This window comes from Muscardinus avellanarius (assembly GCF_963383645.1).
Source record: "Muscardinus avellanarius genome assembly, chromosome: 4".
Classification (NCBI taxonomy): domain Eukaryota; kingdom Metazoa; phylum Chordata; class Mammalia; order Rodentia; family Gliridae; genus Muscardinus; species Muscardinus avellanarius.
In genome coordinates, this window is record NC_137789.1 from 161,673,365 (window position 1) to 161,700,871 (window position 27,507).

At 54.4% G+C, this 27,507-nt stretch overlaps 1 protein-coding gene across 1 annotated transcript in view; it reads right to left on the reverse strand.

The window, feature by feature from the left end:
* STK32C (serine/threonine kinase 32C) overlaps positions 1–20,827 on the reverse strand; it is a gene marked incomplete at both ends in the record, with an annotated part of 69,058 nt that extends 48,231 nt beyond the window's left edge. The window contains one exon of the mRNA XM_080694886.1: positions 20,623–20,827. Coding sequence (XP_080551012.1) covers positions 20,623–20,827 — 205 coding nt within the window. The remainder of the gene's footprint in view (positions 1–20,622) is intronic.
* Between the last annotated feature and the right edge of the window lie 6,680 nt (positions 20,828–27,507).

The following is a 27,507-nucleotide window of genomic DNA, read 5'->3' on the forward strand; positions in this document are numbered from 1 at the left end:
CTCGGAGTCTCTCAAGACTTCACTTTGGATATGTTACTTTTTTTCAGTACTGAGGATGGAACCCAGGGGCATTCTACCTCCAAGCTATGCCCCCAGCCCTATTTTTTATTCTTTATTTCGAAACAGGGTCTCACTGAGTTGCAAAGGGGGTCACTAAGTAGTAGCTGAGGCTGTCCGAGAACCGTGATCCTCCTGTCTCAGCCTCCCGAATGCTGGGATGACAAGCGTGCGCCACCACACCTGGTTTGCTTTGTGATCTTTTAAAAGGTGTACTTCCTGCCGGGCATGGTGGCGCACGCTTGTAATCCCCGTGCTTGGGAGGCAGAGACAAGAGGATCGCGCTGGTTCGGAGCCAGCCTTGCTGCCTTAAGAGAACCTGTTTCCAAATAAAAAAATATAAAATAGGTCTGAGAGTGTAGCCCGGAGGTAAAGGGGCTTCCAGGAACCCAGTCAATAAGTAAAGAGTAGAAGGTTACGTATCATGAAAACACTGACCGCGAGTGAGCCAGGTGGCTGTGCCATTATCAACGCACACATTAAACCAAGGACGTGGCCAGTGATGGGCCTCCAAGGAAAGTCCAGAATGCAGGAAGCAAAAGAGACAGGATGAAACGAGAGACAGCCAGCAACAGACAGCTGCTCTCTGCAAAGGGACGGGTCGAGGTAACATCAGTCTCTAACGCTGCACGGTGGTCCCTGGTGCTCCTTCCACCTGGCCAGCGGGGTCAGAGGCAGCAAGGAATTGGTGAGGGCCTCAGCCGTGAGACTGCTCCCTGCAAAGAGACGACGTGGAAGAGTGACAGGAGAAACGCAGACGCTAAGGAACTGCGCTGCACAGCCAACCGACCCCAGAGGAGAGGGACACATTCCAGGCCTCAAAGGGCAGAGCTGACCCAAGAAAAAATGGAAAGCCTCAATAATTGCGTATCTGTTGAACCAGTTGGACGTGTGATTAAAATCTTCCCATGAAGAAAGCTCCAGGCTCAAAGGGCTTCCTGTTGAATCCTAGCAAACCTTTAATGGAGAAATTCCACCAGATACACTAGTGGTCCTCAGGAGCTAGAGCAGGAGGGAGCACCTCCCAGCTCATGTTGTGAAGGCATCATTAGCCTGATACCAAAACTTTGCAAAGGAATAACATGCACACTAGTGTCCTGTCTTAGTCTATTCATGCAGCTATAACAAGATACTTATCAGGGGAAGGCCAGGGCGCCTGTTCTCAACACTTCTGTTCAGCACTGTGCTGGAGACGCCAGCAGCGCATGGGAGACCTGAGCCTCCCCACTCACCGGCCGGAGCACGGCGACACAGCGAGCCCAAGGAATATACAACTAAACCACTAGGAAAACAAGTGAGACTGGCGAGCCCGGCCCCAAAGCCAACACAGGCCAATTTATCTATGTAAAAGAAACATAAAATAGGTGGGAGATGTTTTAATGAAATATGCGCCATGCCTATGCACTGAACGTTATGAAACAGTGCTAAAAAATTAAAGACCAGAACAAAATGTCACAACATGCATTGTTCACAGATTGGAAAACACAAAATTTCAAAAGATTCATTCTTCATGAGTTGATTTATAGGTTCGATGCAATCCTAACTATTAGGATTACGTATCTCCTACATAATAATACAATGATGCCTACTGCTTGCAGGCATTGGCAAGCCAGAGGAATAGCAAGGGATCTAGGGTGGCCAGGACAATTTTAAGAAAAAACTTTTGGACAGCTGGCACATCTGCATTTGAGACTTAAAAGGCTACAATAACCAAGATGGTATGGTATGGATGAAAAAGTAAGACATAGAGGTCAATGGAACAGAATTATGCCCAGAGAAAACCCACAATTATGAATGTGATATATATCTATATCTATATCTATCTATCTATCTATATCTATTTTTTGTGTGTGTGGTACTGGGGATGGAACCCAGTGGCCTTCTACCTCCGGGCTACACTCCCAGACCTATTTTATATTTTTTATTTGGAAATAGGGTCTTTTAAGCCAGCGGAGGCTGGCTTTGAACCTGTGCGATCCTCCTGTCTCAGCCTCCCAAGCGTGGGGATTACAAGTGTGCGCCACCACGCCCGGCTGTGATTTTTTTTTAAGAAATTCACTTTTCACTTAATTATATTCAGTGGGGGGAAGTCTGGTCATTTTGATAAATGATGCTGGTTCAAATATACATCCAGATTGCAAACGAAAGAAAAGGAAGAAGACGAGGAGGAAGAGGAAGGGAAAAGAAATCTGACCCTGATTCATATGGAACATGAACACATATTTAAATTTTTTAGCTTATTTTTAAATTTTTGTTTAAGTACTGGGGATGGAACCAGGGGCATTCCACCTCCGAGCTACATCCCCAGCCCAATTTTTTATTCTTTATTGTGAAGCAGGGTCTCACTGAGTTGCAGAGGGCCTTGCTAAGGAGCTGAGGCTGTCTGCGAACCGCGATCCTCCGGTCTCAGGCTCCCAAGTACTGGGATGACAAGTGTGCGCCACTATGCCCGGCTCATGAACAGGTATTTAAATAATATAATTTAATAAATAAAACTTGCAGAAGAAAACACAGGAGAAAGACTTTGCAACAGAGTTGGGCTAAAAATTTTTAGAAGAATGCAGGAAGAACAGATGGCCATGCAAGATATTGACAAAAACTGGATTTCCCCACAAGGAAAACCTCTCTCCAGAACTGCCGCTGGGAACTGAAAAGGAGTGGCCACAGAAGAGCGGCCCCTGTGAGTGGAGCGGGGTCAGCCTGGGCGCAGAGTCTCCAGGTCTCTCGGTGGCGGGAGGGTCCCGCAGCCCAACGGCAGTGGACGTCTGTGTACCTCTGGGAAAGCCCACGAATCATACCCTCGGAAGAGGTGGGCTTTAGTTGTATCAATTATACTTCAATAAAACTAATTTTGAAAATTAATTTTATGTGCCAGAAAAATAAATTATGTAAAACATTGCCGCTTTTTGGGCAGGGTCTCCTGTCCTGGAGCCCAGGGGCACTAGGGAAGGCCTCTGGGAGCGAGCTCTGGCCAAGGGCGGCCTGTGAGAGTGCTGAGACACGGGAGCCCGCGTGTGGGAAGGTGGTGGGCACGGGCGCCAGGGTGCTGCTCCTGCTGCAGGGCAGCGCCTGCCGTGCTGGGCTGTGAGGGTTGGAGCGAAGCCGCCATGTACACGTGAAGTGCCCAGGGTGCTGGAGATGGGAGGAAGCGGTGGCTTTTCATCACTCTGGCCACGCTGCCTCGAAAAACAACAGGGAAGAAAAGATCTGTCTTGGCTCATGGTTTTAGTTCATGGCCAGCCGGGTCCATTACTTTGGGCCTGAAGCAAAGCAAAATGTCATGGTACCAGGGCGCGGTGGAGGGGAGCTGCTCACCTCATGACAGCTGCAAAGGGAGGGAGAGGGAGGGAGAGGGGCAGGGAGGGAGGGAGAGGGAGAGAGAAGGAGCGATAGAGAGGGAGCGATAGAGAGGGATAGAGAGGAAGGGAGAGAGGGAGGGAGAGAGAGGGAGAGAGGGAGGGAGGGAGAGGAAGGGAGAGAGGGAGGGAGAGGGAGGGAGAGAGGAAGGGAGGGAGGGAGAGAGAGGGAGAGGGGGAGGGAGGGAGAGGGAGGGAGAGGGAGGGAGAGAGAGAGGAAGGAAGAGGGAAGGAGGGAGAGAGGAAGGGAGAGAGAGGAAGAGAGAGGGAGTGATAGAGAGGGATAGAGAGGGAGGGAGAGAGGGAGGGAGAGAGAGGGAGAGAGGGAGGGAGGGAGAGGGAGGGAGAGAGGGAGGGAGGGAGAGGGAGAGAGGGAGAGAGGGAGGGAGAGGGAGAGAGGGAGGGAGGGAGAGAGGGAGGGAGAGGGATGGAGGGAGGGAGAGAGGAAGGGAGAGGGAAGGAGGGAGAGAGGAAGGGAGAGAGAGGAAGAGAGAGGGAGTGATAGAGAGGGAGTGATAGAGAGGGAGGGAGAGAGGGAGGGAGAGGGAGGGAGAGGGAGGGAGAGAGGGAGGGAGAGGGAGGGAGAGAGGGAGGGAGGGAGAGGGAGGGAGAGAGGGAGGGAGGGAGAGGGAGAGAGGGAGAGAGGGAGGGAGAGGGAGAGAGGGAGGGAGGGAGAGAGGGAGGGAGAGGGATGGAGGGAGGGAGAGAGGAAGGGAGAGGGAAGGAGGGAGAGAGGGAGGGAGAGAGAGGGAGAGGGAGGGAGCGATAGAGAGGGAGCGATAGAGAGGGAGCGATAGAGAGGGAGGGATAGAGAGGGAGGGATAGAGAGGGAGGGATAGAGAGGGAGGGAGAGAGGGAGGGAGAGGGAGGGAGAGGGAGGGAGAGAGGGAGGGAGAGGGATGGAGGGAGGGAGAGAGGAAGGGAGAGGGAAGGAGGGAGAGAGGGAGGGAGAGAGAGGGAGCGATAGAGAGGGATAGAGAGGGAGGGAGAGAGGGAGGGAGGGGAGGGAGAGAGGGAGGGAGAGGGAGCAAGAGGGAGGGATAGAGAGGGAGGGAGAGAGAGGGAGAGAGGGAGGGAGAGAGGGAGGGAGGGAGGGAGAGGGATAGAGGGAGAGGGAGGAAGGGAGAGGGAAGGAGAGGGAGGGAGAGAGAGAGGGAGGGAGAGAGAGGGAGCGATAGAGAGGGATAGAGAGGGAGGGAGAGAGGGAGGGAGGGGAGGGAGAGAGGGAGGGAGAGGAAGCGAGAGGGAGGGATAGAGAGGGAGGGAGAGAGAGGGAGAGAGGTAGGGAGAGGGAGCGATAGAGAGGGATAGAAAGGGAGGGAGAGAGGGAGGGAAAGGGCACATGTGCACCTGTGTGCCAATGCCGTTCATAATAGTAATAAACAGTTTGAAAAGAAATATAATAAAAAAACATATACTTGACTACTAAACACTTCAACTCATTTCTGAAAAAAATTTAAGAAAACCTAAATAAATGTGGAGATATATCATGTTCCATGGATAGAAAAACTCAGTATCATTAAGATGTCCAGTCCCACTAAAATTGGTTTATATATTTAACACAATTTCGATCAAATCCTCAGTGGGATTTTTTTTAGTAGAAATTGACAGACTGACTCAAACTTCATGTGGACGTATAAAGGATCAAGAATTGCCAAAACAATCTTAGAAAAAGAACAGATCTGAAAGATGTACAAGGTAAGGATTACCACAATAATCAAGACAAGGTCACGAGCATAAAAAAGACCCAAGACATGAGCTCACATACACTAATTCCTTTTCAAAGGCACAGAGGTAATCATCTACTGAATCAAAGTGCTTTCAATGAATGGTACTGAATTACTGGTTAGCCACGTAGAAAAAAAAGAACTTTGCACTCTGTATGAAATTAATTTGAAATGTATCCTACACCTAAACCTGACTTTAGGGGCTGGGGCTGGAGCCAGTGGTAGAGGATGGGCTTAGCATGTGCTGGGTTGGTCCCCATCCTCAAAAACAGACAGAGACTTCTTAGATGAGAACAGACATCACTGACCCAAAAAGACTACTCGTCAAAAGAACACAGAGAAAACGAATGGGCAGGACACAGGCTGGGAGAAAATATTCACAGCACACAAACCCATCCAAGACCTTAATACTGCGCTCAAAAACTCCTACAACTCAGTATTAACAGAAGACGCACTGCATAAAACTTGAACAGACACTTCACCAAACAAAACACGGAAATGACTCCCGTACTTCAAGCTGCTTAAGGGACATTTATGTCCCTTATTTCTCAGAGTTTGGGAGTCTGGAAGTACGAGATGCTACGGGATTCCGTGTCTGGTGGGGGTGCTTTCTGGTCCACAGCCATTTCAGAGAGGGAGAGAGGGAGAGAGGGAGGGAGGGAGAAAGAGAGAGAGAGAGAGAGAGAGAGAGAGAGAGAGAGAGAGAGAGAGAGAACGAACAAGGGACAAGGAACAGGGGTGGGGGTGCACACAGCTCACTGGAGATAACCCTTCCAATCACAAAACCACACCCCTGGCTGACCTGTCACACTGCCCTGACATTCCTGCAGGCTTCTAAGAGCCCTAAGCGGCCACAGCCTCCAGGGTCCTCAGGGTGCTTCTGTGCTGAGGGCCAAGGCTCTCCGCTCTGCTGGGCCTCCCCCCACCCCACGGGCCACCCGGGGCAGCAGCCGGCAGAGGGCCACTGGGCCCCAGGCGCCTCCCTATCACCCACCCACTCTCAGGCAGTGACTTTTCATCTCTCTCCGTCTGCCTACGATGCGCTTTGTACCTGAAGGAGACAGAGTGTAAGAGGAGGCCCCACGCGCCAAGTGTAATTACCAGACACTGCCTCAGCCTTCCAATTAACTCAGCCTGTGGAGGGCGGGCTGGCTGGCACCCTCAGGAGCATTGTGTTTTTAATTTAACGGAATTGGAGCTCCTTTGGCAAAGGTTTTATGAGATCCACTGTCCCGGGACCCACTGGGCACCTCCACATGGGTCCAAAGCCAGGAAGGCTCACCAGGCTCTGGGTGGCCACTTCCCTGTGGCCCACCAGCCCACGACGCGTCCACTCCCTGACTGGTGAGAGTTCCGAGGACGCACGGCCTGAGATGGGCAGACGCAGTGCTCGGAGCCCACGAGGACCTGAGGGGAGATGCGGGAGGGAAAGCCCAGCGGACATCCTGAGGGCCAAGGTAGGGGCCGAGAGGGAAAGAGAGGCCCAGGGGGCTAAGGCTTGTGGCCAGCTCTGCAGGCCAGGGAAGGGGCACTCAGGAAGTGGGGGAATGGGGGGGGTCCAGGACTTGGCTTGGAATGTGCTGAATCTGAGACATCTTAGAAGACACCCAGGGAATGATGTCAAGGCAGAGGCTGGGCAGAAAGGTCGGGTGTGGGAGCAGGCCCCAGCTGGAGATGTCAATTTTGGCATCGCTGGCATACAGATGACATTTGAAGCTATGAGATCAGCAACGTGTGATGTCGTGAGGAGAGAAGGAGCCCGAGGCGCCCAGCAAGGCAGAGGAAGGAGCGGGAGATGGCAGGGCCAGCCCAGGGCTGGGAAGGGCCCAGGGGGTGGGCCCTGCATCCCATGAACAAGGGGACGGGGACCCTGGAGTTGAGATCCTGTCCTCGTCAAGGAACGGGGCTGGGGGACTAGACTCAGCCACGTGGAGGGGACTTCACTGGGGGCCCAGGGGGACAAGTCCCAGCTGTGGGGGGCCCATGAGGAACCTGGGCAGGGGCAGCAGGGCCGAGCGTGTTCTCGTTTTGCTGAGAACAGGGGGCTAAGAAACAGGGACAGAGGTCAAGAAAGCTTTCTTAATCTGGAAAAAATAAGGCCTACTGCCTGTGCCCTTGACAACCACCATGGAATGCGGCCCGGATGCCTGGCATCTGCTGCACTCTGGAGACAGAGAAACACAGGGTTCACTCTTGAGCACTCTCAGGAGCCTGTGGCGGGACCAGTCACCAGTGAGAACCCGTTACCCCAGTACAAGGCACAGCTAGGGGTTCCGCCTCACAGGCCCATGGCCGGGCCTGCATAACAGCCGTTCCCTCGGAGCCAGCATCTAGAACAGCTTGTGGCCATGGCCCCGGTGCTCTCCAGAGCGGCTGACCCTGGAGGTCATGCCGACTGAGGTCCAGGGGCAGCAGCAGAGGCCCATGTGGGACAGAGGCATCGGGGCAGGGAGGGCTCAGAGGAGGTGCCTGTTCTGGGCTCCGGACGCTGCCTGCAGCCGAGAGGTACAGTGGGAGGCAGGCACCAGCAGAGGTCAGGTGCACAGGGGGCAGGCAGGACAGCGGGCGTAGGAGCAGATGCTTACAGTGGGCCACTGCAGGAGCTGGAGGGCTACCACCGGGTATCAGGACCCAGCCAACTCCATTCACCTCAGGAAGACATGGACGTTGCCCCAGCCACACAGACTGAAGCAGGACTTCTGGGCGGGTTGGGCACTGATGTCTTTACTAACCTTGCAAATGTCGTATTAAAGTACAGCATACAGGCAAAGCTGTGCACCTGTCACAGTGATGAGCTAAGTAATAGTTATGAAATGAGCCAATCAGGAGAGAGCACCCCAGCACCCTGGGCCTCCCAACTGGGCCTGCTCTCAACACCCGCAGCAGCGTGGTCTCCAGCTGGGCGTGGCACAGTGCCCACCTGAGCCACACGCGCCTGTGCTGGCCCCTCCACTCAACGCCTGCGAGCTTCTTCCTGCTCTGCCATCGGCAGTGGGCTGCTCAGCCCACTGGAGAGGTTCTGCCACCTGAACACACGAGAATTATTTGTAGGTGTGATGTCTGTGTGTGTATGGGCTTTGTATTGCAAGGGCTATGTGTGTTTGGGGTTTGTACAAGGAATGTCTGTGTGTTTGGTTGGGATGCAGCCCCGGGCTCTCACACGGTCTGTGTGGCCGCTCTCATGTGCACCTCTGTGGGCAAGGTGCACACAGCTCGTGGGGCCTACAGGTGCTGGCTTTGAGTGTCGCTGCCCACCAGACCCACCGGAAGGTTTATGGCTACAGAAGTTGAGGTTATTGCTCACAGTGGTGAGGGGAACACGCCCTGTGGGGACTGGGCGCCTCAGGAGAGGGTTTCTGAGGACAGCTGGTGGCTCGGGTTCTGGCAGGAGATATTCCCAAGGGCTCCTGGTCCCAGGGACTCCATGTGACCAGGAGGTGAGGCGGCACTAGCCTTGTGACTGGAATTAAGAATTGTTTGTTTGGGAGAAGACAGAAGCAGGGGCGGGTCTCCGGCCCCGTGGCCAGGTGGCAGCACCCTTGTCAGCAGGACAGGGCCTGGTCATTTGGGCCAGCTGGGTCCTTAAAAGATGGCTGACCGCAGGCACGGAGCCGGTTCAGTTCTCAGATTCTAATGCCATCTCCCAAAAGAGGAACTAGCAGTGCTTGGAGAAATAGCTGCTTCCAGGGCTGTGTCAGAAAATACACAGCATTAAGCCTGGGGCCTACTGCAGCACTGGAAAAGAAGGGGCCAAAGAGGGACAGCAAGGAGAACAGGGATGGAGTCATGCTGGAGCGACCAGGAGCCCGGTGGAGGCGCAGCTGGGGGCAGGACCAACACAGCAGCGCTGGATCGTGGCCGAAGCGTGAAGACAAGGGGTCCATGGCGAGACAGCCACTGAACGACAGTGAGTGGGGTCAGATAAGTCCAGCAGGATTCCAAATGGCCCCATGGCTGTGCCCCTCGAGGAGGTGACCCTGACCCCCGTCCCTTAATTGTGGGTGGCAACCTCCTGGAAGGAAAAGTCGTGTCACGGGGAGAGCCGAGACATGCTGCTCTTCTCTGGGGCTCCCCGGGTCCGCTGTGATTGAAGGCTGGGTGCTTGTGGTGCTGTTGGGGGTGGTGAAACCTCTGACAGGCATGGCCTGGTGGGGCCCTAAGGCTGAGTGTGGCCTCGGGGGGCTGAGGGATTGTGCGTCGGCCTCTCTCTCTTCCTCTCTACAAGTGCTGGCTTCTCTCTCTCTCTCTCTAAGTTCTTACACACACACACACACACACACACACACACACACACACACATGCACACACACGCTCCCCCATGGTGTGCTACCATTGGCCACCCTCTCCTGATCTTGAACTTTGAACCTCCAAAACCATGAGCAGAATAAACCTCTTTTTCTTTACCAGTAGCCTACATCATGTATTTTGTTACAGCAACAAAAGCTGCCTCTTAGAACAAATGAGTTGGGTGACCCGTCCACATCTGCAGCGGTGAGCCCTGTGGACCATGTAAACCCTTGATACGATTTCATTAAAAGGCACTTTACCCCCCAAACCTACAGCCCCGTCTAACCCTGAGGAAAACCGCAGCACAGCTCAACCGAGGAGCATTCTTCGAGATACCTGAGGGCACTTCTCGGGGCTAATGATGAAAAGCCTGAGACGCTATGGCAGGCAAGAGGACCCCAAGGCGTATCGCTGAATGGCACGTGGGCGGGGTCCTGGGTGGGATCCAGGAACCGACAAGGACATTAGGAAAAAACTAAGAGGCTGAACGAAGTGTGAACGCCGTGACGCATCAGCATGGCTTCCCCAGTTATGACGAACGCGTCACCGCAGGCAGGGTATTAATGAGAGAACACGGCATGGTCTACGTGGGAACTGTTTCATCGTCACAGCTTTTCTGCAAATCTAAATTATTCTAAAGTAAGTTTATTAGGAAAAAAGTTTTTAAAAAGTAATATACAACTTACATGTAAAGGTACAGGTTGGGCAATAACATGAAAAACTAAAAATATTTGTCGTATTAGTGCTGAGATTACATAAGATACTGAATTTCTTAATACTTTTCTTGTCACTTCCGTTACATAATAAAAAGCTATAAGGGGAAAAAAGATCATTCTGGCAACAATGCCTTGCAGTTAGATAGAGGATCCATATAATTTATCATCCAAACCAGGACACTGTTTAGAGTGAAAGGGGGCACTATTAATAACCATGCCAGGTGAGCGGCAGGGAGCAGAACGTCCCAGGCCACCCCAGGTCTGCTTGCCGAGAAGTAGGGCTCTCAGGCTCGTGCCCTCTGGTCCCCTCAGCTTCTGAGGCCTGGAAGGGAGTCGGGTCAGCAGGGAGCTGGATGGTACGGGGCAGGAGGCGCAGCCCCAGACAGGAAGGGTGGACTTGGCCTCGTGGGGTCAGGTGCAGGCCCGGGGCCTCCCATCCACCAACACCTAGCTCTTCTTACGTGGTTTATGCCATGCCCATCTGCTCTGGGGCTCCCCGGGTCCACTGTGATTGAAGGCTGGGTCCCCGTGGCGCCATTGGGGTGGTGAAACCTCTGACAGGTGTGGCCTGGTGGGCCCTAAGGCTGAGTGTGGCCTTGTCTGGGCAGGCAATCTTCATCCACCAAGCCCTTGGTCCTGATGCCCTGGGCTCTGGGAACACAGCATCAGGACCAAGAACGGAAGGCTCATTTGCATGTGCAGGCTGCATCCTCTGAGGGTCTAAAGGGGGCACCTTGGAGCCTCCCCTCTCAGCACTCATCCTCCATTTGTCCAGGACAGCCAGCCTACCCCAACGCCGCCCACCCACTCCTGGGTCTCAGCCCCAGTTCCCAGCAGCAGCCACAGCACTGAACGGAGGGCCTCAGCAGCCCCCCACCCCGCCATGTGCCAAGCACAAGCGCAGTGGGCGGCGCGGGCAAGCAGGGCCACAGCAGCCGCAGCCCCGCCCTGCCTCCAGCTCCTGCTTCGCACCCCAGTTTCCCAGCTTCTTCTTTCAGTTCTCTTTTTCCTTTTTCCCCTCTCAGTCAAATACTGCCTTTGAAAATTCTCTCTTTTGCTTACAGAGATGAAACACAATTTCAGAAACTCAAGATGACTTCGATACGTAGAAGAAAAAGCAAAAGTGAGGAGCAAAATCAAGAAACAAGACGCTGGACGGTCCTGGGTGGACCCTCAGCGCAACTCGGGGAACCCCAGCAGGGCTCAAGACTCTCCTTGTAACGTTCTCGCACCTGGCAGCGGGCGCTCAGCCTGCCTCCTGGCTCTGCTTTCCAGAGTCAGGAAGATGCTCACCTCCAGAGCAGAGCACTTTTCCTCCAAGGTCTTCAAGTTTCAATGCAGGGAAGATGCTCTGAGTCTCCCGGGGTTGCGGGGGCTCTGAGGCAGAGACCTGCTGGCTGGTGCCCGGCCCACGGGGCTACCCTGATGTCCCACATGGTCCCAGGCCAGAGTGTCAGGAGAGAGCCCCCTCCCTGCAGGTCACTGTGTGTGAGGAGCCTTCCACTGTGTCCGCAGTGTGCCCTGCACCAGGTCCAGCTTCTTGACAGCAGCCCGCTGCCCACAGCAAAGCCTCCACCCCATGCAGGGCCTCCACTGCACAGTCCCAGCCCGACCTGTGGCCAAGACGGCCTGGCCTGAGGCACGCGGAGGCCTGGCATCTTGTGCTCCTGCATTCTGGGCAGGTCCTGCAGCCTCACTGCAGAGACCCCAGGAGGGAGAAGCCCAGGGATGCCGAGGACCATCGCGGGTAAAGGCGTGTCTCCAGGTTCTTCCAGGCGCCCTCCAGAAGGCGAGGCTTGCCCCAGCCCCTGGGTGTGAACTGGAGGCCACTCGCTCCAGTTTTTTTGGGGGGAGGGGTGGAACCAGGGGCATTCTATCACCCAGCTATATCCCCAGCTCTGTGATTGCAGAGGGCCTCACTAAGTAGCTGAGGCTCCGAACCACCATCCTTCTGTTTCAGCCTCCCAAGTACTAGGGTTACAAGCATGCTCCACCACACCTGGCTTTTTTTTTTTAAATCATATTTATTTGTTTTATTTGATTGTTTGTTCAGTGGTACTGGGGATTGACCTTAGAGGCATTCTACCTCTGAGCTGCATTCCCAGATTTTAATGTTTTTTCCTTTGAAACAAGGTCTTGCAATGGCTGTGTACTGGCCTTGGGCCTGCTGGCCTCCAGCCTCAGTCTCAGCCTCAGCCTCCACCCTCAGCCTCCAAGCCACCAGGGTCATAGGTGTATACCAGCACACCCAGTGGATATTTGCTTCTAATCCAACAAAGGGTGAGTACAATGATTTGGGGGATATACGACACTCAGGGGGTGGGAAGCTGAGGCCACCAGTCACCTGAGGCCGACTGGACTTAGATCGTGTGGCCCCAAGCGGTCAGATGGCAGGAGCTCCGGCTGATGGGATGTGACCATGGCCTCGTGAAGGCCCCAAGCACGTGCTCCACAGAGGCACTGACCCACTGAGACCATGAGACGGGGTTGGCCCTCGTGAGCCGCTGTTTTGAGGAAATTTGTTCAGCAGTGCTAGAAAACTAAAATGCCAGCCAACCTCAAGAACTGAGGCCTCTGGACGTGATTCCTGGGGTCTGGCCGGGACACCCACGGAAATACCAATGCCACCCTGATGTCCTGGACACACAGACAGCACACAGGACAGAGGGACCGCCCCACTGGGCCCTGTCCAAATTCCACACCACAGGATCATGAGAAATAATAAAAACTGCCATGCGGTCACTACACCTGGGAAACACCAGGTAAAGATGAACTGTAATAATGTACCCCCAAGCACAAATAGCATCATCAGGCTGAGAAACCTGATACCCAGCCCCTGGTCCCTGCTATGGTCCAGGAATGGCCTTATCATGAAATCCAGCCCTGGGGTCAGATGTGACCAATGACAAAAAGGAATGGACCCAGGGCGCCTGGGCCCTCCCAGACTCATGGCATTATGGGCGAGAAAACACACACACACGCACGCACACACGCATGCACGCACACACGGAGGCCCAAAGGTGCCCGTGTTGCCCATAAAGAACTCACAAAGAAGCTGCAAACACACTGCCCACTCTCGCTGCTGTCCACGAGCTGCCTCTGTGTTAGAAGCAGGAGTCACGGTGGGAATTCTCGAAGTACAGAGACCTTTTCAAAGTCAACTTTTTAAATCGCTGTGAGAGATGGAATGTGCTGGGTTCCTATTTTTAATGAATTGGGGGCGATACTGACTCCCACCCATACCATCTCCTTGGCTTGGGTTCCACACAGTTGACACCAGCCGCAGTCTGACAGGAAGCTGGAGACCATCCGTGGCTCTTGGATTGCATCTGGGTAAGGATGGGGCTGCCTCACGGCCGGACAGAGCCAGGCCGGCAAGCATCGGGTCTGCTTACAACCCCCCCCTGCTCATTTCCGCAGCTGCCTGCAGTTTTAAAATAATAGGTTTCAAGTCAATGGGAAAATTATTTTTTGATGAAGCAGGCATTCTGTTTTTTTAAATAACAATAATTGTATTAATTATAGCTTCTCCCATATTGTCTGAAATTTTGAGCATTATGATCCTGCAGCATGTGGGGTCCCGCCTGCCTTTCAGGGGCAGCTTTGCCAGACCCCAGGCAGGAGGGAGACACCCTAGCAGAGCCCAGGCGCAGGGTGACATGTTCACCCCACCTGCCAGAGAGCGTGCAAGAGGGCCACCTACCCCGCCACACACAGAGGGATGAGGAAGCCAATATTTTTAGGCGAGGAGGAAAAATCCGGATGGAAGGGGGACACGACAGTAGGGGAGAGCCCTGGTCTTTTGCCAGGGTGAGCCTCAATTTCAGATGAACTTCCTAACGAGGAGGAACAAGACAAGACCCCAGGGGCAGCTTGGCACTAGAATCAGTAGCTCCCGAGGATCTGGCCCCTGCCGTGGGGCCCCGCAGAGTTCCCACCAGCACCCAGAGACAACCTCCCCTGGACCTGGCTTTGGACAAAGGGACGCAGTGGCCCTGAGGCTGGGGTGCCTGGCGGTGGTGCCTGGGTGGAAGGGGAGAAAGCTATCCGCAGCTGAGAGGCAGGGTTCCAGGTGCAGTGCTGGCCTGCAGGGTTCTCGGCACCAGAGGGTCTGCCTGAGAGGAAGACTCAGGAATAGCCCAGGAGGAAGCAAAAGAAAGAGATACACCACTGTCTCCAATCTTGTAGTGCCAAGGGGTAGCCTGCAACGTTGTAACCTCTGCTGGTGCCTCCAACAGCAGGCTCCTACCTCTCACCCTTGGCTGCTCTGCCCCAGAGCCTCCTGCGCTCATCAACAGGGCACGCCTGCTGTATCCTCACTGAGCGCATGCTGCCGTGTATTCTCTGACCCCGCTCAGCTCTTGCTGTTCAATGCATATCCACGGACCAGGGGCGGGGGCACTTCACCTGAGAAGGGTTGGAGTTTCAGATCCTAGTGTCTCTCAGACCTGCCGAAGCAGGCCCAGCGCCATGTATCCCAAGAGGGCCCTGGGCACCCATGGAGCTTGGTCCCTTTTTTTGCCGATGAGACGTCTGCATAAGGCCCCGGGCAACATGGGTCCAATTAGAGTTCGAGAAGCGGCACCGGGCTGCCCCGGTGAGGACCGACGGCTGCCCACCGCTGGCCTTGGCCTCTGTAGGTCTCATCGGCAGACAGAGGCCTGGGCAAGTGCTACCTTCAATGCATTCCTGTTACTTCTCGACAGAGAGCGGGGTGGTTACATTTATAAAAGAAAGCTGGTTTATTTTTAGCATTGTAAAATGCACAACCAGATGGATAGACACACAGAGCTGACATTTGTTACATAAAAAAGTATGACCGTAGGTCCCAGGTCCATTCCACAGCCTCCTTATCAGCCGGGAAAAAAGAGGCACCATGCTGCATGGTGCCCAGTGGTCCTTGCGGGACACGAGGCGCTGGGTTTGGAGCCCGGGACCCGGGAGCAAACATCTAGGCAAAGCCCAGTGTTGGGCCAGGACCAGGAGTCCTCCCTCCCAGCCTGAACCTGACCCCTACCCCTACTTCGGCCCACTGTGTGGCGAGAGAAGGGCCTGTGGTCTGCGGCCACCAGCTGTTCCACCGCAGCCCCCGCACTGGGAGGGGTGTGGGCTCTGAGGACAGCTGCCACCTCCGCCCTCACAACCCTTGCTCCCCCCCGGAGGCCCGGAAGACGGAACCTGCTAAAAGTCCAATTCACACACATGGGGAGGCTCAGTGAGCGCAGGCAAGCCGCCTGGGCCAGGGAGAGGGCGTGGGAGGGTCAGCGCCTGCTCTGGTCTCTCCCTGAGCTCTGGACAATGACAGAAAGTGGTGCAAAAGCAGCACCGAGCACCTGAACCACTCGATGCGGTGACAGAGAGACCATCTGGAACGCCCAAGGAAAGTGACCTGAAACCATGACGACAAACAGGGTCTCAGCGAAGTGGCCAGACTCACACGTGGCTTAACAAGTGGGTTTCCTTCAGACCGACACAAGCCAGTGTGAAGTACAACATGTGAAAGCTCCCATCCCCAGAGCAACAAGAAGCAACAGCATACAATCAAACACAAAATTTAAACTTGGAAACATCGTAAATGCAGGCAACATAAGCAAGGGCAGGACTCAGACCAGGAGCAGGGACTCGCGTGATGCCAAATGATATTCCCAGTGGAGTGAGGCTTCAACATAAAAAGTAAAACCACAGAAGTACTAGAAGAAAGTACAGAGGCAGGTGCATGCACTGAATTATCATCACCCGGGCCTGGGAAAGGGCTTCGTAGCATAACAAGGCAGGGAGCTTCCAGGGAGTGGATATTAATGAACCTGACCACACAACGTAATCGCCTCTGTGTGGAAGGGAAGACTAGCAGCATTAAAACAAGTGGGAGCCGGGCGTGGTGCTCACGCTTGTAATCCCAGTGCTTGGGAGGCTGAGACCGGAGGATCGCAGATTCACAGCCAGCCTCAGCAACTTAACAAGGCCGTCCACAACTTAGTGAGACTGTTGCAAAATAAAAAATAAAATAGAGCTGGGGTGTAGCTCTGAGAGAATGCCCCTGGGTTCCATCCCCAGTAACAAACACACACACACACACACACACACACACACACACACACACACACCTTAATGCCATTTTGTTAATTTTTTGGATGAGAGAGAGAGAGAGAGAGAGAGAGAGAGAGAGAGAGAATGAGAATAATGAAAGTCAAGAAAAAGGAGCACGGCTAACAACCAGAACTGGCGAGGATTCTGGGCATGCAATGACCGCACTCCTGGAGCCAGGTCCTACTGCCCCTTCCTTCCTCCCGTCCACAGCAGGTCCCCCGTGGACATCTCCTCCAGCCTGTCACCATCCGCTTCATGCCTACTCAACCTGCCTCCCTCTGCGCTGCCCACCCCAGGACAGCAGGCCCCGCAGGTCCTCACTGTACATCAGTACCTAGGGCCCTGGCTGGCCGACTCTGCTCCCAGCCACCTGTGTCCAGGTGCTTTACTTGGAAACCTTGACTTCGCCACAACATTCCTAGAAGGGTATCCCACGGTAACAATGCCAAGTACACAAAGGCACATTCGAGATGCTCATGGTCAACTTTGTGGGGCATACTGAGGATTGAATCCAGGGGCATTTTACCTCTGAGCTACACCCCCACTCCTGTTTTTTTTTTTTTTCTTTATTTTGAAACAAGATCTCATGAGGTTGCAGAGGGCCTCACTAAGTAGCTGAGGCTGGCCGTGAACCTGTGATCCTCCTGTCTCAGCCTCCCAAGTACTAGGATTACAACTGTGCGTCACCACGCCTGGCTGGTAACCTACTTTTAAATTTAGCACCATGTTGTCAATGTTATATAGGTCTAAAGCATCAATCTTTGGCTAAATTGACAACATCCTTTCTCAACCTGAGCTGTCATCGGAGTCAACGGGCTCTTATAAAGTGCCAGAGCCCCTCCCTCAGGGAACTGCGCTGGCCTGGCTGGGGGTCTCAGGCAGGCTCCTCCTCTGGCCCCTGAGCAGTGAGGCAGAAAATCACTGCTCTGCTGTGCTCATCTATGGAGATGCCACATTCTGTTGACTTAATGTCCTATTGGAAAACAGTGAGCTGTTTCCATTTTTAAAACATCATAAACTAAGCCAGGCGTGATGTTGCACACTTACAATCTCAGTACTTGGGAGGCTGAAACAGGAGGACCACAGGTTCGAGGACAGTCTCAGCTGGTGATGAGACTTTCATTAACCTCATGAGACCCTGTTTTAAAATAAAAATAAAATAAGGTTGGGGTGTAGTTCAAAGGTAGAATACCCCTGGCATAAATAAATAAATAAATAAATAAATAAATAAATAAATCTTGCTATAAAATAGTACTTAGAACACGATCCCATTTCTATAAGAAAATAAAGGCTCGCTCTTTCTTTCTTTCTTTCTTTCTTTCTTTCTTTATTTTTTGGTACTAGGCATTCTACCTCCAAGCTACACCCCAGCCCTAATTTATTTTTATTTTTGAAGCAGGGTCTCGCTAGGTTGATGAAAGTCTCACTACTTGCTGAGGCTGTCCTTGAACTTGCAACCCTCCTGTCTTGGCCTCCCAAGTACTGGGATTACAAGCGTGTGCCACTGTGCCCAGCTTCTATGTGGCTGTATGTGTGACTACATCCCTAAACCTCCAGAAGAAGACTGAGGACAAATGTACACTCAGAACTTCACTGTGGAGACCTCCCAGCCCTCAAGTTACAGCTACCTTGGCAGAATGTTTTTATGATTAGAAGATCAAAGGTGTTTTGTTTCTTAATTTTAAAATCAAGGGCTTGAGCCTGGTGTGGTAGTGCACCCTTGTGATCCCAGTACTTGGGAGGCTGAGACAGAAGGATCGCAGATTCGTGGCCAGCCTTAGTAACTTAGTGAGGCCCTCTGCAACTTAGACCTTGTTTCAAAATAAAGAATAAAAAATAGGCCTGGAGGTGTATCTTGGAGGTAGAATGCTCCTGGGTTCCATCCCCAGTCCTGTGTGTGCACACGCACACACACACACACACACACACACACACACACACACACACACACACACACGAAGGGTCTGAGAGTCAGGAGGTTCCCTCACACCTAACAGCGTGGGAGGCTTCTGCAAGGCCCGCTCCTCCTCCCAGCATCCTGGGGCACAGCCAGCTCCGTGATGAGCAACTCCCGACTAGTGCACTAACTGGGTCTGAGATGACGAGCTGGGCTGCAGCAGGCCACAGTCTGGACTCCTCAGCATCGCTGGGACACCACGCGGCAGGATGAGGGCTCGCCCAAGCCCTGCAGGCGGAATGCAGGCCACCTGTAAGTCCTGCCCCAGATGAATTCCCCACTGAAGCCAGAGAAGGGAGAGGGCAGGAGGGTGGGGGCTGGGGAAGGAAAAGGGAGGCCCCAGGGTGAGGGAGAGGTGCAAGCAACTCCAGATGTGCACACAACACCTGTCAAGGACAGAACGCAGCCTGGATCCACACATTTACAGGACCAGAGGACATGTAAAGTGTTCTATGACATAAGTATACTTTTTAGTTGAGATTTACCTGGCACTTTGTTAAACTGCCCTCCATTTCCCCTTTCTCCTTTCCTCTGCATACCAATTTGATATATTAATTAGGTGTTTTAATCTAAAAGATGCATCAGAAGGTCTCCCATTGCCATGACAACCGCGCATTTCCGGCACAGGCAAGCCACCAGCACCACAGGGCCGCCTCCTTCAGCCGGCTGCGCAGCCCGGGCGAGTGGGGGGCGACTTCACCGCCCAGTCTCTCCCTGCTTCAGGCTGCACCCACCCCACCTGAAGGGACCTCGTGGCCCTCGCAGCCAGCGCACAAAACCTTCCTTCTCCACCCCCACGCTGACTCTCACGCTATGTGCGCCCCGGCAACAACGTGGAAAAGTGGCCCCCAGCCAGGGCACATCCAGGCCTGGCCACCTCACCAAAGCCCAGTCAAGTCCCGGTCTGCGTGCCACTGGGGGATGTGGCCGCCACGCCCAGGCTGCATCAGCGATGCCACACACACAGAAGCCAGCGTCTGTTAATCACCGCGCGCGGAGCCCAGAACAGTCAGTATCTCTGCCATCCTCTATGAGCAAACAAGGGGGTGGGGACGTGTCAAATAACTCCCAGATCAGACCCTGAGCCCCACAACAGCATCCGTGCTGCTGCCGTGCTAGTGACCCTGGAGTTCTGCGGCAACGTGGGAGCACGCCGGCAGCATCTTTGCTCCCGCACCGAGTTCTCCATCTCCACAGTCACTGCCTTGGAGACCCGATGCGAAGGCGGGCGGGTGGCCAGCTCGCGGCTGACACCAGTGAGCGCTGAAATGAGATGTTCTCAGACCTTCCTCATCCTGCAGCCAGAAACTAGATGCAAATCCGCTTTCAACCAGCTCCTGCTTCACTTGGGCTTTATTTATTTTGTAGTGTGAATATTGATGTTAAAAACCAAAACAACACAGAAAATGTTCACCGCAGCGAGTCCTGCGGTCCCAGAGTTCAGAACACAGTGGTGGCCACCCCCGAATGCGCCTGGCCCAAATGCCGCTCCCCGCTGACCCTGCCCAGGCCCCCGGCCGTCTCTGGGAGCCTGCCTGGTGGCCCCACGATCACCCACACTGGCCCGAGGTCCTGCTGTAATTTCCCATCATGCTTAAATTATTTATTGGAAATAAATAGCTTGGGCTCTTGAACTGAGCTGTACTCTAAAATTATAAAAGATCCATCATATCTCTGCAGGCTGCCTACAAATGAAAATGCATATATCGACTATTTTAAGAAAATGTCAAAAAACATCACACGAGTCATCGTACCATTTAAAATTATCTGCATGACATCTGTGGAGAAGAGCTATATGTCTGCATGTGAATTTATCATAGTGCCCCAAGGCGCCCGCTGCACAGCACCTTCCCTGGGGTGCTAAGTCAAGGGGCCAGGCGCCACCCACCAGGACCAGGAGGTGTGCTGCACGCCGCTGCCTATCACTTGTCACACACACCCCGTTTTCCACCTGTGCCCACCTCAGCCCATGCGCCCAAGGGAGCGCGTCCTCCAGGTAAGCAGCTTTACCTGCAGAAAGGCTCCGCACAACAGCTGCTCCGCAGAGCGCGGCTCTCTGCACCAAGGCAAGGCCCTGGCTCCACACCCGGGAAGAGCGCGCGGCTGGGCACCCGCTGCCCCTGCACGGCCCCCTGGAGACCAGGGCCGCCGCCACCTGTGGGCAGGGACCTCACCAGCTCGCACACTGCCTGTGAGCACCTGCACTGCCGGCGAAACCGGCGTGCACCGCCCCAAAGAAAGATGCGGACCTCAGGTGCTCTGGACAGCAGGTGGCGCCAGGACCACCGCCTCCCCTGGCGGGGTCGCCGCGCCGGCCAGCCCGCGGCCCCGGGACACGCGGGGCCCTGGGAGGGTTCCTCGACCCGAGCGCCGGGTGCCGTCCACCCGGTGCCCGCGGCGCCGGCCGCCAGAGGCCACCCCGCGGCCGCGCTCACCGTCCTCCTTGTCGTCAAACACCGGCCTGCGCGCCGAGGCGGCCGAGATGGACGACATGGACATCCTCTTCTTCCACTTGCTCCACGGGAACAGGGGGCGCGGCTGCGCCCGGGCGTCGGCCGCGTCGCGGGCTCGGGGCTGGGCGGGGGGCGGCGACCCCGGGGGCGCGGCGCTGCTGCCCCTGCGCTCGGCGCCGCTCCTCATCGCGGGGCCTGGGTGCGCGCCCGAGCCCGGAGCATGGCCCTGCGCCGGCCCTCCTCGCCCTCGCCGGGCAGCGGCCGGCCCGCGGACTGCGAGCGCCCGGGCGGGCGGCGGAGCGCGAGGGAGGAGCGCGAGGGAGGAGCGGGGGGGGGGGGAGGAGCGGGAGGGAGGAGCGGGAGGGAGGAGCGCGAGGGAGGAGCGGGAGGGAGGAGCGGGGGGGAGGAGCGGGGGGGGGGAGGAGCGGGAGGGAGGAGCGGGAGGGCGGGGCCGGGCGGGGCTGCGGCGCCAGGGGGCTGGAGCTGCGGGAGCTGGGGGAGGGGCGGGGAGGGGAGGTGGGCGGGGCCTGGCGCGGGAGCCCCCGCCTGGTGTTAGGGCGACAGTGAGCGCGTGAGCCGGCCGGCAGGGACGCGGGTCTCCCCCCGTGCGACCCGCGTGGCACTGCTCCCGAGTGATGGCCAGGTGCCCTGGCCTTGCTAAGATCGGACAGGGGGGTCGTCAGGATGGCTGGGCCTGGCAGATCCTCCCTCCGCACCCGGTTTTCACCCCGGGCTCTGTCCGCTCTACCAGACCTTTGAAATTCGGTGTGACCCTCTAACCTGCTTGACCAAAGAGACTGAGGGGCATGGAGACCTCCAGCCCCAGCGAGGGAGACCTCAGCCCCCGGGCTAGCCTACTGAGCTTTCGACATCTGGGGTGTGTTTTACCCTAGCATGACCTAGGTCAGCCTCAGGACCATATACCCCATATATGCTTTGTCTGCCCGGAAAATGTGCATCGAGTCTCAAGTAAACGCCCAGCGCGGGGAGCTGAGCGCCTGCCTTCAGAGCCGTCAAGGCCTCTGTCCCAGCTCCCCTTCCCTTTTGAACACCAATCCACAGTCCTCTGCAGCCAAATGCCAGGCCTGCAGAGAGGTGTCCCTGGGTGGAGGCGCTTTGCAAGGCGCCCCAGGACACACGGCAGTGCAGCGGTGGCTGCTTGTTACCTCCTCTTCCTCCCAGACCACTGAAAATGGCAGAAAAGGAATGTTTATGGACTTCAGAAACCTGCTGGGAATGTTAGGGTAAAGACTGAGAGGCTTGGGACCTGCGGGCCGGAGGGCCAGCTCAGGGAGGAGACGTCAGAGAAGAGCTAGGAAGCCTAAACACAGAGCAGCAGGAGGGCAGTTGGGGCTGGGGTTGGCGGGCCCAGAGGGACACCAACTGCCGCAGACAACAGAGTGAAAGGCTGGAGGGATTCGAGAGGATGCCCCACGCTGGCTAGGAAAGCCCCAGAGGCCCAGACTCAACCAGGTGTCTGCCCCCAGCCAGGAAACAGAATCTCCCATGGGGAAGCTGAGCCACTCCCAGGAGTGCCGGACCCCAGACATGCAGCTCTGCCACGGGGTCTGGCAGGAAGGAAGGAGCCGCTGGCAGAGGCCGGGGGCTGCCTGCTGGCTCAGGGCGCAACTCCCTGTCTAGGCAACCCCTGTACCCAGCCACGGTGCCAGGCCCAAGGACCACAGGGCTGGATGGCTAGAGCCAGGGTGGGTTGAAGAGGAGATCTGTTCACCTGAGACTGGGTCATGAGGGAAGTTCTAGCGGGATAGGAGGAACCGCGGCTGGGCAGGGCCAACATGGGGCTTTGAGCTCAAAGCATACTCTCTAAGTCCGAAACATCATCAGAACACTTTCAGCTCAGAGTCCCAAGGCTCATCATTTACGTCAGAGACACTAGTACCTCCCCTTATCTGCAATTCCACTTTCTGTGGCTCAGTTACCCACCGTCAATTGCTGTCTAAGAATATTAAATAGAAAATTCCAGAAGCGAATGATTCCTGGGTTTGAAATTGCACATCATCCTCACTAGTATGAAGTCTCCCACCGCCTCACTCTGCGCTGTCCAGGGTGTGAACCGCCCCTGCCCGGTGTATCCACACGGCCTGTGCTACCCACCCGCTAGCACTTAGCAGCCCTCTCAGTCACTCGATGGCTGTCGTAGTATTGCAGTATGTGTGTTCAAGCAACACTTATTTAACTTAATAGTGGCCCCAAGTGCAAGTGTAGTGATGCTGGCAACTAAGAGAAGCCAGAGAGTGCTTCCTTTAAAAAGGTAAAAGTTTTTAACTTAATAAGGAAAGAAAAACATTGTAGCTGAGGTTGATAAGATCTAAGGCAGGAACAAATGTTCTATCTGTGAAACTGAAGAAGGAAAAAGAAACCCGTGCTAGTTTTGCTGTCACACCTCAAACTGCAGAGCTCACCACCAGTGTGCGACAGTGCTTGGTGAAGGAGGAAAAGGCGTTAAACGTGTGTGTAGCCGGGCGTGGTGGCGCACGCTTGTGATCCCGGCACTCAGGAGGCTGAGACAGGAGGATCGTGCAGCCTCAGCTACTTGGTGAGGCTCTCAGCGACTTAGTGAGACCCTGTTTTCAAATAAAATATAAAATAGGTCTGGGAGCATAGCCCAGAGGTAGAAGAGTTCCATCCCCAGTAACACACACACACACACACACACACACACACACACACACACACGGGGGAGGGGGGAGTATATTCAGGCTAGATACTCTCCTCGCCCCCGGGCATCTGCTGAGGGTCTTGGAACATCTCCTTTGGGGTAAGCGAGGTGACTGCATGGGTAAGCTTGGGTATGACCCCTCCTGCGGTAAAACCCCTCTTCATATGTGGACTTGGGAACTAACAGATAAGCTATTTTCTTCCAAGCTCAAAGGTGGATCCGGAGCAAGACAGATATTTCTACTGCAAAGGAGGAGTGGGGAGTAACACAGAAGCTGCAGGTCCAAGTCAGCCCCAGTCTAGCGGGGAGGGGGCTTCACCGGGTTCCGGGTGTGGCACAGCTCCTCTGAGGATGCACGCCCTGCACTCTGGGTCCGTGGAGCCCGGAGGTCTCCCGATCTTCCTCAAAGTCTCTCTCTTTCTTGACAGGCAGCACACATGCTCTGCCTGCCTACAGACTCTCGGAAGGCCGACAGCCCCTCACTTTGACCTGAATCTGTCCCTTTTGGACCAAGCTGGCCAAGCTTCTGCTGGCACTGCAGACTCAGAACCCATGTGAACCTCCCGTCAAAGCCAGGAGAGTCCTCCACGGGCAGCTCCTGAATGCCCTGTGCCTACTGGCTTCTGCTGAAGGAGCTGGATGAAGTCGTGGCTCGCAAGCCCGGTCCCTGCAAAGGCTGTCCAGGCACACTCCGGCCTCTGTTTAGGCAAGCTCTTCCAAACGTCAAGTTTGGAGTTTTAGGACCCTTTGCAACCTGGATGGCCAGGGCCTCCCAAATGATCAAGGGCTAGTCTGTTTTTGCCTAACAGAGCTTCTTGACGTCACCTCTTTCCTCTCGCATTTATGAGAACCAGCAAGGAGACAGCAGCCCACACCTTAAACGCTTTTCTTGGAAGCCTCCTGAGCTGAACACCCTTGGTCCCCACTTGCAGGCTCTGCTTCCTGCCCAGAGCGAGACACTGCTCAGTCCAGTCTCCCGCCACTTTGTAAGAGGGAAATGATTCCTCCCATCTCTAATAACGTGTCCCTCACCCCCCGCGCCTCGCCGGGAGCATCTCATCCTCCCTGGGTCTCCTGCCCACCTCTTCAGGCCTCCCCACTGATCTGACACGGCCCACCCGGTTATCAGGAACCAGAGCCTTTACTTAAAGTCTACTGGTTATAGATGTTGGCCAGGCCTATGAAGTGCCTTCACAGCAACGTCTACATTAGTGTGTGGCTAGGGGACCCCTGGGACAGGTTGACAAAACTCACCATCACTTGTTGAAGGCACGCGTGCATGAGGAGGGAGGGCTGTTTTGTAATTGAGAAGGGCGTCAGCAGACACAGATGAGGCAGGCCAAGAACTCTGAGACCCCAAGTTGCCCTGGCCACAGAAGCACCTCTGTCTCCTGGAGGAATCAGTCTTTTTTTTTTTTTTTTTTTTTTTTTTTTGCGGGTCTGGGGGTGGAACCCAGGGGCATTCGACCTCCAAGCTACACCCCCTGCCCTATTTTTTATTCTTTATTTTGAAACAGGGTCTCACTAAGTTGCAGAGGGCCTCACTAAGTAGCTGAGGCTGTCTGCGAACCACGATCCTCCGGTCTCAGCCTCCCAAATGCTGGGATTACAAGTGTGCGCCACCACACCCGGCTAGGAATCAGTCTTAATTGGTACCAAGCTTTTCGATGACTACAGCTGAGGCAGACACCTCTCAGGCAGTGCTGGTGGACGCACCCTCGATGTCCTCATCCCTGGAGCCCAGGAGAGTGAGCTGGCCTTCTGCAGTCCAGAAGGTGGAGAGCAAGAGCATGGGTGTCCAAGGATAAACCTGATCACAGACAAGACAGCACACGGAGAGATAGCTGTGTCCAGAGCAGGCATGAAAGTGGATCCCAGAGCACCCAGTCCAAGAAGAGTCCATCGCCGTGCGCCATGCTCCAGGAACAGCGTGGAGCTGGGATTAGTCATTGGCCTGGCTGGTTCGGGACCTGAAGTCACCAGAGGCAGCAGCTGAGGAGGTCCAGTTGCCAGAATGTCCTGCCCACCGTGGATCCTCAAAGGGCGATCCCAGTGTCCCTAGAACTTATTAGAAATATAGCCCCTCGTGCTGCACCCCATACCCGGGGACCCAGAACATCCCAAGGTGGTTCTTTGTACATCCAAGTGTGAGGAGTACACTTAAGGAGGTTTCTGGAGGTTCCGGAGCAGACACATGGGATGGATGGGCCCAGCCTTGCCCCCTCCTGGGGTGAGAACAACCTGTCCTCTGCCTCAGACCTTAACATCCTGCAGACCAGAGATGATGGGTTCCCTGCTCTCGAGGAGGACAGTGGTGCCCTGGGGAGGGACCAGCCACAGCTCCCAGTTGACAGTAATAGGGCGCAGCCATGAGCCCAGGACAGAGATGTGATCAGGTCTGACCCATAAGGATCGAGCAGAGGGTCTGGAGAGATGGGCTTGGCAATAAGTGCTGGTGGGAACCTGACTGCGCACTGTAGACGGGTCCACAGTCTCCCACCCCATCCGCAGGTGGGAGCCAGCTCTCAGATGGAGAGCCCCGGCTCAGAAGCAGCAGGTCCTTTAGAAGAGAGTCCTGCAGTGCAGCCACAGATGGGCACCAAGAAGGCCTCCCCCAGAGGCCCCTTGCAGCCATTTGCCAGGTGACCTGGCCTGGGGTGTTAGACACCGGCTCTGAGCTGACCCTGTTTCCCAGAGACTTAAAATGAAATTCCGCACCTTAAAATCACTACCATAAGCCAGTGTAGCAGAGATGTGAAGTTATATTCATGGGAGAAGAGAGTTAAAAAAGATCTGGGGAGGAAATAAGCTTAAAAAAAGCAAATTAAATTTAATGTAAGTAGAGAGCATGAAACATAGATATTAAAATAAAACTATAAACTAGAGCATGATGAATGATAGAGGAAAATCAACAAAGTAAATCACTAGTTATTTTTTTTAATTAATAAAATAGCTGGGCGTGGTGGCACACACTTGTAATCCCAGTACTTGGGAGGCTGAGACAGGAGGATCGCAGTTTCCAGACAGCCTCAGCTACTGAGTGAGGCCCTCTGCAACTCCGTGAGACCCTGCTTCAAAATAAAGAATAAAAAATAGGGTAGGGGGTGTAGCTCAGAGGTAGAATGCCCCTGGGTTCCAACCCTAGTACTGCCAAAAAAAATTAACAAAATGTATGAAAACCCTAGCCTTACAAAATCAGGAAGAAAAGAACTTCCAATATCAGAAATGAAGAGTACGAACACTACAGAGCCTGATGATGTTCAAAAGAATATTAGAGGAATGCGGTGGAAGTGTTGTGTCAGTATATTTACAGCTCAGTTAAACGAACAAACTTGTTGGAAAATACAATTCATTAAAATCCACAGCAAAGGGCATATGACTAGCCCCGTATCTGTAAAAGAAGTCAAATGCATGATTTGAAACTTTCACAAGAGAAAACTGAGGATGCCGAGCCGGGCGTGGTGGGCACGCTTGTAACCCCAGCATTCGGGAGGCCAAGAATGGAGGATCACGTTTGCGGACAGCCTCGGCTACTTAGTGAGGCCCTTTGCAACTCAGTGAGACCCTGTTTCAAAATAAAGAATAAAAATAGGGTTGGGGGTATAGCTCGGAGGTAGAGTGCCCCTGGGTTCCATCTCCAGACCCGCAAAAAAAAAAAAAAAAAAAAAAGAAAAGAAGAAAAGAAACCTGAAGATGCTGAGGCAAGTGAAGACCCATACGAGAATAATAAATCAGATCCTCACATAAATAAAAATAAAATGAAGCCTAAACATAGGAGCTGACACTATCCAACTTCTAGAAGAAAACAGAAGAGATCGGGGGCTCGCCGAAGTCAACCACACGTGACAGCAAACAGACGTCTCATCGAAACGGAAAACACGGGTGTTGTAGCCGACAAAGCAAGAAGAAAAGCCACGGCTTGGAGAAGCGCTGCAAATCACATTTCTAGAAGAGGACTTAGGGCTCCGAGATGGTGATACAGAAGGAGACAGCGTGTGCCAGCCGCTCTGGGGCTGCTGCTTGACAGTGGAAGAAGAGCAGAGAAAAACTCAGCCAAACAATGAAACTCAAAATGTGACAGACTGGGGTCAAAAGAGAGACAGCAGAGTATGTAAAGAGCCCCTTGTGAACTTCCGGGAAGATGGCGACCGAGAAAAGTGGGGCTTAAGAGTCCCGCTAACAACCAA